The sequence below is a fragment of the Carassius gibelio genome, chromosome B10 (assembly GCF_023724105.1).
Source record: "Carassius gibelio isolate Cgi1373 ecotype wild population from Czech Republic chromosome B10, carGib1.2-hapl.c, whole genome shotgun sequence".
Classification (NCBI taxonomy): Eukaryota; Metazoa; Chordata; class Actinopteri; order Cypriniformes; family Cyprinidae; genus Carassius; species Carassius gibelio.
This window is the reverse complement of record NC_068405.1, coordinates 25494639-25503495: the sequence shown is the minus strand read 5'-3', so window position 1 is coordinate 25503495 and position 8857 is coordinate 25494639. Positions and strand designations below refer to the sequence as shown.

General features: G+C 35.2%; 1 protein-coding gene across 6 annotated transcripts; it reads right to left on the bottom strand.

The window, feature by feature from the left end:
• Positions 1-1542: 1542 nt before the first annotated feature.
• gal3st1b (galactose-3-O-sulfotransferase 1b) lies at positions 1543-8857 on the bottom strand. 6 transcript variants are annotated; one of them, XM_052568271.1, is made up of 5 exons: positions 8691-8857; positions 8501-8574; positions 7038-7090; positions 6828-6958; positions 1543-5610 (listed from the first exon to the last, which is right to left on the bottom strand). In XM_052568271.1, the coding sequence occupies exons 4-5, from the start codon at positions 6926-6928 to the stop codon at positions 4470-4472; spliced, it is 1242 nt and encodes a 413-aa protein (XP_052424231.1). In that variant the 5' UTR covers positions 6929-6958; positions 7038-7090; positions 8501-8574; positions 8691-8857; the 3' UTR covers positions 1543-4469. The 6 variants fall into 6 exon arrangements, with proteins under 6 accessions (XP_052424231.1, XP_052424235.1, XP_052424232.1 ...); XM_052568275.1 differs by lacking the exon at positions 7038-7090; XM_052568272.1 differs by lacking the exon at positions 8501-8574.

Sequence of the window (8857 nt, the reverse complement as noted above, 5' to 3'; positions counted from 1 at the left end):
GAACTCCCAAACTGAGTCAAATGATTCACGAACCAGCTCCGAACTCCCGAACTAGGCTATAAATACTTGGATTATTATATTATTATATAGCCTAGTGTTTATTTACTGATAGACAGTCAAAAAGACCAATTACACATGTAGACGCTTCCACATCTCTTTTTTTTAACCAATAAAGTAAAAGAGATTTCTTTTAAAATAATTCATAAATGCTACCCTGCAAAACACTACATGAAAAAGTTCAAAAGGGATATTTCCTCCAGTTGCTCTTTCTGTGACATCTCTGATGAAACTGTAGTTCATCTTTTTTAGTATTGTCCATTTACGAAAATGTTTTGGCATGATGTTTTAGGATTTATTAGGTCTGAAACAGAAGCGGACTGAAACAATGCTTATTTATTTGTATTGAAGGTGAGGAAGAAAGCAACAGTAGCACTAGTGCTGCAAGTGCTCCCGATGTTGAACAAGACGGGGTGGACGGTTCAGCTTTTGAGTCAGAGCAGGAACCTTCAGGTAAAGTTTAAGCTATAAGTAAAACTAAACATGCTGGCTACACTCTTAGAAAAATATGTGCTTTTATGATTTATAAGGTTATCAGTAGTAGGACTGTGATCATTGGGACATACAACTGATGGCTGCATAGTTAATATAGATTATTGAAAGTGCTTATTTCATATTGCAGGGAAACTCGATGTGCAAAGTGAGAGAAAGAGGGGGATTAAGGGAAAGATGATAGAGACAATGAATGCCTTGATACTCCATTTGATTATTTTGCCTGTCCACACTCTAAGGATTTTGATTTATTTTTTGAGTATCACCCAATACAAACAACTGAAAGAGCAAAAGAGTTCTTTTCTAAAATCTAAATAGCTTAATGCTTAACCTCTCTTTCTTATATTTGTGAAAGAACTTGTTGTCTGTAAGTTGTCTGAGAACAAAAAAGCCTTAAAAACATTATCTATTTGTAACTCTTTTCCTCTTTTCAGAGTATTTCTTTTACTGTCTATGGTTTTGTGTATATTGTTGAGGACTTTTAAACTCACGGAAGTATAATATTTTAAATCTACATGTTCAGATTATTTATACATAGGATTAAAATGAAATCCACTTGTGTAAATTATATAAAATATTCTTTAAAAATCTTTATCTTGCAGATGCATGTGATTGGTCAGTCTTAAGTGATACCACCTGACCACGCTGTTTCTTCAACAACAGTGAATTTACATCTATATAATGATATTTAGATTAACTTTAATAGATGTTATTTAAAAACAAACCGTGTAGAGTTAAAATATGATCTTTCAGACACACCTTAACTGAAATTGTACTATCCATTAAGCACCGCCCATTTACCATTGGAGAGCGCCATGCTGTCCAATAAGAGCCCAGCAATGGTCGTGGTTGAAATCGATTGGTGGTCGCCTGAAAAGTCAGCTCGTAATTTTGTAATAACAGTTTTAAATAAAAACCTTCCGATTTATTACTTTAAACATTTAAACGCCAGAGTGTCATATTTCTCTTTATGCTTAAGTATGTGACGACAGCTTTAATTTTTTTCAGCAGTTTATTATCATAGTACACAGATTAGACTGAAAGCAAATAGGTAGCCTACACACAGATGAAATTAAAGGTAAATGAAATAACTTCCTAATACTTACTCAAGGCTTCTAATAAAGCACTTATGTACCTGGATTAAATAAGCACACATTACTACTGCAATCAAGTAGGCTAGTACAAAAAACTGTGCAGTAAAACCTAAAACACTGTGCAGTAATAATATAAAACTGCGCTATACTAGGAAGCAATCACATTTTAATATAATGAAATAATGACACTTCTCTAATGCATTTAGTCAATAGAAATTAAATGTTCCTTTTTCTTTTCCCACTCTCATGTTTGGAGGCGCAAACCAAAGTCTTTGGTTTATTTAGATGTACCCCCTACACACACACACACCACTTACAGCAACAACAAAAAACAGTTACACTTGTTATTACTTGCACTATTGTCTGACAGAATACTGAATAATCCATCTGCACACTAGAATATTGTAACATATTTTAACCACTGTATGTCCTTTACTTACTGCTTATTACACTTCTGGTTAGATGCTAAGTGCATTTAGTTGCCTTGTACCTTACATGTGCAGTGACAATAAAGTTGAATCTAATCTAATCGAATGTGATGTGACAAGCATTATTAAAGCGGTCATATGATGCAATTTAAATGTTTCCTTTCTCTCTGGAGTCTCTTTGGACAAGCTCTGGGTGCATGAAGAAAATCTGTAAAGTTGCTAAGACTAAAGTCTCATACCCAAAGAGATATTCTTTATCAAAGTTAAGACTCTTCCACGCCCACTTTAACACGTCGTTTAAACACGCCCCCACATCTCTACATCACTATGTGGAAATATTTGTGTAATGCCGCCTAAATATTCATGCAAAGAAATACGCAGTGGTTTCAGTAACACAGTTAGTGTTGAAGCAGTCATGTCAGGGAGATGTGTGTGTATCGAGGAGAAAACAAAAGCACTTTATTTGTTTTTCCGAAAATAGATGCAATTAGGGATCTTTAAGATTATTTACAACAGAACAGCTACGCATTTTATGGACAATCATTTCGTGAACCTAGGAGAGGAGGTCATTCTGACTTTGCTACGACAATCTGGTGCTTCTGAATCAGCTAGTGTAGTTGAAGTATTTGCTATTGAATGATCCAAAGCTGAGTTTTGCGTGTCACAGGTGTGTGTGTGTGTGTGTGTGAGGGTCACACAGTTGAGTCATGTGTCCGTCCATGGCTTGTGTACTGTAAACACATACGAACTTCATCACTGTCTGTCATGCGACTCTGTTCCACTTTCAGTCTTGAACTGATGGTAAAACTAAGGACATTTTTAACTTTCTTTACATTTACTTTGAAAGATGAAACTCACAATTATGGAAAGAGGCGTTACATTGCAGTGTTTGGCCAATGACAATGCACTGGGTCAGTTGGCCAATCAGAGCAGACTGCTCTTGTCAGAAGGACAGCCTTTGTAGAAAACGACGTGTTTGAGAGAGGCGGGGCATAGAGGACCTACAATAATGTACACTTTCTTTCTTTTTTTACATTAAAACATGTCAACATATTCTGTTACACCAAATACACCAAATACTGATCTTTAAAAAAGCATCAGATGACCCCTTTAACTCTCTCCTTGCAGTTACAGTATAGTCTCTCTTCCATCTCTGGACAATAAACACTGCATCACAAAACCAGTCATAAGGGTCAGTTTTTTGAAATAGAGATTTGAAAGCTGAATAAATAAGTTAAAGCTTATTTAGGCTCAGGGGTTCAAGGGCACTATTTGGTTCAATTATTCCAGGGTTTTACAATCTTTTAGATTGTTATAGACCCCCAAATCAACCTTCTGTGATGGACCATATACTTAAAAGAATCTGTATAATTTCTTAAGTAAATATTCAGTTAATACTGTCAAAAGCTATTGTTATAAATGTCAAAAATATTTAGCTTCTGTGAAGTTTTTTTTTTTAATTCATTATAGCACTGTAGTACTGTTATAATGTGTATTTATTTATTTATTTATTTAGAATTTATTTACTTAGAGTATTTATTTAAAATGTTTTACTATTTTTACATATTTTTTTTTTCTACTATTTAATTAAATTCTTATTTATGTAACTATACACTGTAAAAAATGGTTGGAATTTAACGGTAAAAGACTGTAAAAATGCTACCTGTTGAAAGATTAACGGTAACTTCCCCTACTATATATGGAGAAAAACTGTACTGGACATTACATGTAATTTTACGGTAGTATACCATTTTTGGAAGTGGAAAAATAATGTATGATTTACAGTGAATAACCGTAAATTGCCACTCCCAGAATAACTTGCATTACATTTCGAATTCGATAATTTTTTTTATTTTTATATATAAATACCTATGTTACATCCTTTTTTTTCTCATCAGTTGCGTACATTAGGGTTATATGTTACATCTAATGTTGTTAAATGAATGTTTATTGCATTATTTCAGTTTCGCGTGTGTTACCGTGAACGTGTTTAGTGTTTGTGTGAATTACTCTAATATATGTTAATATTTAAAAGCTGCTTGTGATAGGTTTTGTTTCTTTAGCACCTGCTTTTGGTGGTTATCAGTGCATTACAAAAAATCAAAACAGATTTCAGTGCTTCAGTAGATTGGTATATTACCATTATATCAGCCAATAAAATCACTGTATTTAACTGTAAATTTAAGGTAAAACTGTAAAATGGTTTTTGGAGATGAAAACTGAATTACCATGTAATTCCCAGTTAATGCTCATTTTCAGAAGTCTTGATATATGCAGGGTTGCCATGTCTTTGGTTTTACCATGGAATTGGGTTATTTTTACACTGTTGGTGATCTAGCAACCCTGGAAACGTGATAAAAAGAGTGTATTAATGTAAGTTGTTAATGTAGCAATTACACTAACTCAACCCAAACTGAACAACACTATCCTTAAACCAGCCCCATAACCTAGTGACCCACAGATTGACTCCTAAATCAGTCAGATACTGGATCTCAGGGGTCAGCATCTTCCTGCAGAGCTCCTCATACTGTCGCTTGATGTCGCTCTTTAGGTTGTATCCTAGTATGGAAGCTTTTCCGATGGGCTGCCAGGGCTTCATGTGTCTGTCCGTGATTTCCGCCGCCTCCACGGCTCCTCCGCCATCAATACAGATGGCCTCCATCTCTGCGTTTCTCCTACGCAACTCCTTAACTTCCTCCTCCATTCGGCTCCGGCCGTAGGCCTCCACGAGCGCCCAGAAAGTGGTGTTAAAATGTTGATAAAGTCGCCAGTCGGCACCATTCCATTCCCGAGCTCGAGTCCTCAGTTCAGGGCTCATGGGAGACACAGAAGTGGCATTTCTAACATTGAGTTTAAAAAACAGCAAGTCGTCCATCTGCCAGCACAGAGCGTCTTTCAGCAGAATGAGCGACTCCTCAAAGTGGTCCGAGATTAAAACCAACTGAAAGCGCTTTTCCATGTACTCGATGCTTTCTTGGACTCTCACGTCATCAGCTTCCAAGTTATTCTCGAAGCCGAAGTCGAAAAACTGAAGATTCTTGAGGTAGAAAGCGTTGATTCCCTGTGGGTTGTAGTAGCGGTTTGGATCAACGAGGAACTCCTCAAACTGGTTTCCTCCAGGGATTCTCCACGTTTGAGGCACGTAGGCTTTGTAGTAGTGAAACGAAGACTCAAAGAGCTCTGCGGGATCTCGTAGGATGGTGAAGAAGAAGGCATCCTCCGGGAGCAGCTTCTCCACTTCGGGTGCATTGAATCGCATGTGGTTGCACACGATGTTATAGCACAGACCGGGCTGGTAACTCTTCACTTGGGTTCGGAAGAAGCTGGACGGGTAGAAGAAGTCGTTTCGGCCGTCGGGGAGAGCGAACCTCAGCTGGTGCTTTTCTCCGAAGCGCAGGAGAACGTTCATCAAAGTGCTGCTCGCCGTCTTGTGGGTCTTCATGAACATCAAGTTGACTTTAGGACTGCAAGTCACATCTGCTTTGAGAGTTCGCTGAGAATTGTTACGCACTTTTGATGCACAAGGAGCCAGAGAAACACTGAAAAGACAGGAATAAACACAAACTGTCACAATCACAGAAGACTTCGAAGGACATGCACTCTTAAAAATAAAGCGTCTTGAAAGCTTCTTCACCGCGATGTCATAGAAGAACCTTTTTTTGAATTTCCAAAGACCCATTCAGACAAAGAACCATCTCTTTCTGCTCATTTTATAATCTGAAGAACCTTCTTTTTCCACAAAGAAGCTTTAGTGAAACAGAAAGGTTCTTCAGATGTTCAAGGTTCTTTATGGAACCATTTAGACAAAAAAGGTTCTTCCATGGCATCATGAAGCAGCTTTATTTTTAAGAGTGTGAAATGGTCCTTTAAACTTAATTTATTGAAAATAATGAAATATACAATTAAATAAAAAGCTATTTGTATAGAAATGCCTTGAATATGTTTTGTGCATGAAAACATGAAGATTAAAAAGACTTATATTTGAATTTTATTTGAAAATAAAGCATATATATTTAGATTTTATTCCATTTTACTTCAGACTTACATTCAAGTTCAAACTTACATTCAGGTTACGATTAAAGGCATTCTCATTATATATATACATTTTTATTTATTGTATATATAAGTACTGTGTTAAAAAACACTAAAAGGTCATTTCCAGAAGTCTTTGCATGACTTATGATCGCATTTTCTTTAAATAATTAAATGTTCTCTCATTTTCATTAACAGTGACGTACATTAGGGTGTTTCGTGTTACATTTCAGGTTATTAAAATTGATGTTTGACATGTTGATGGTGTTTTGTCTAAACATGTTAGCCTTATTTTATGGATAGGCCATGGTAGGCTTATTACGAAATCTGATTCATTATTTGACTTGCTGATTTTCCACCCTTATTATTATTATCCTGGTTATCAGCACATCATACAGTAAAACCTGTTTTTATCAAGTCTATGGGGAAAACGCACAGTCTGGCAGATCAAGTAGATTGGTTTTAAGAGCATTTCATAATCTACATAATTAAATTAAAAGTAATTGTTATAAGATTTTAAATAGACAGGCCTCTGATGCTGTAAGAATGGTCATGGTATTTTTACAGTGGATATCTGGCAACTTTTTAAATATCAATTTAATAGGATTTTTTTTTATATACAGTATATCACATGGCACCAAAATAATGCAAAAATAAAAATAAAAATGAGAACACATACTTATTTGAATGTAACAAGCTTTTTTATTGTGCTATATACACCGACCTGTGTGTAGCGAGGAGGGTTGATGTCTTCAAACAGTAGAAACCCATCATGCAAATCACAAACATCCCCAAAAACAGCTTTTGTATCAGTCGATTCCCCATTTGATCCACCCTTCCAAACGCTCCTGGATCCTTCAAATCAAATCATACACAGACGAATGAGTCCAATAAACCTGTGGCCACTTGCATAAACTGCTTCGACTAGTCTTACAAGTTAGCAGGCATTTTATAAGAGAGGGTCACTCAGCTATCAGTCAGTTTGTCCTGAAAGACACAGATGAAAACAGATGATAAAACTATGGAAGTGGTGAAACGTACTAACTAAAACTAGGAGCGTTGAAGAAAAGCTGATATTATAGTCAATCAAAACTCGTGCTAGACTCATGCTTATTTAGTGTTTCTGGTCAAAAAAATGACCAGCAGCTTTTTTATATATATATTTATAAATCTTTCATAATGCAGTATTGTCATCAAATCTGGGACTCATTGTTTTTGTCAACTTTTTAGCACAGGTTTTGAATTTTTCCATTGTTACCAGTGGAGAACTAATGACCATAGTTATGTGTATGCAAAGTAAGTTTCAGTCCAATGTGAAAACATTAGCATTTCCATGAAAAATACAATTTTTATGTGACTGACAATAGACTGCTCAGACACACGTGTGTGTGTGAAAGAAGGCCATCTGTGGTGCATTTAATTAAGACTTATTACCCGTCTGCTGTGTTGTTTTATAATAATGATTTTACAGGACATATTTTGCTTTTGTAAAGAGAGACACTTTCTTGACCTGTCCTGCTAAGTTGTGAGAGTATCATAATGCACTGTTGTGTAAACAGTGTCTTTATAGGAACTAGTCTGGTGGATGCTCAGTCAGTATTTGTACAAAAACAGTGTCTTATACTCTCTGATGACACACCAAACAGCAGTTTGCAAATGTTTACAAGAACAACCTCTGTTTCAAAGATTCAACTTCTGCCTTAATCTCTAAATAAACATTTCAGCTCAACTTATAAACCCAGCGTTTACTGTATGAAGTGAAATCAGTGATGTAGAACATTTCTAATTTAGTGGACAAAACTTATCAAATTAAGATAATATTTTAGTTTATATTAATATTTTCATTATTGCCATGTTCATTTTATTAGTAATTTTATTGCACTTTTATCATTCTTATTGTTTTTTTTATGTCTGTACATTTTTTTATTAATTTAAAATTTAAATTTAGTTCAATTTTAGTTATTGTAGTACATCAAGTTAAACTAAATAAAAATGAGCAATACTATACACTCTAAAAAATTTAAGGTTTTTAAAAGGTTCTTCACAGTGATGCCATAGAAGAACCATTTTTGGTTCCAAAGAGAACCATTCAGTCAAAGAACCATCTCTTTCTTATCTTTTTATAATCTTAAGAACCTTCTTTCTCCACAAAGAAGCTTTAGTGAAACAGAAAGGTTAGACAAAAAGGTTCTTCTATGGCATCGTGAAGCAGCTTTATTTTTAAGAGTGTACTTTTAAACAATTTTTTATTTTATTTTACCTATAAGAAACATGTAATACATTTGTCTTCATATTTTCTCTGTATATTTTGAGAATTTAAGGTAAGACAAAAATTCTGTAAAACCTGTAATATATTATTTATTTAATGTATTTTTTCATTTGAAAAACACGATGTACTTTGTATAAGGCTCGTCAGACGTGAATCACAGCACATTCAGCTCTTTGTCCTCTGTGTGTTCAAAGGCTTTGATCTGAAATCACATTATGAAACTAATACAATATTCTTGGATTCATTGTACAGAATGTGTATCAAGAACAGCCAGTTTACTGATTAACGTCAGAAAAGATTTGAACCCTGCCTGCCTACCTGTTCAGTCCTTGTTAAAGCAGGATTGCATGATCACATTAGTTCCTAAAATAAACCCAGGGATCGCCCATCTTGACCAAAGATCAATTCTGTCAAGTATTTCTATGATGAATCTGCGGACACATCTAGCTCTACTCCAGCCGTGGTGACAGAGAAACACTCACTCC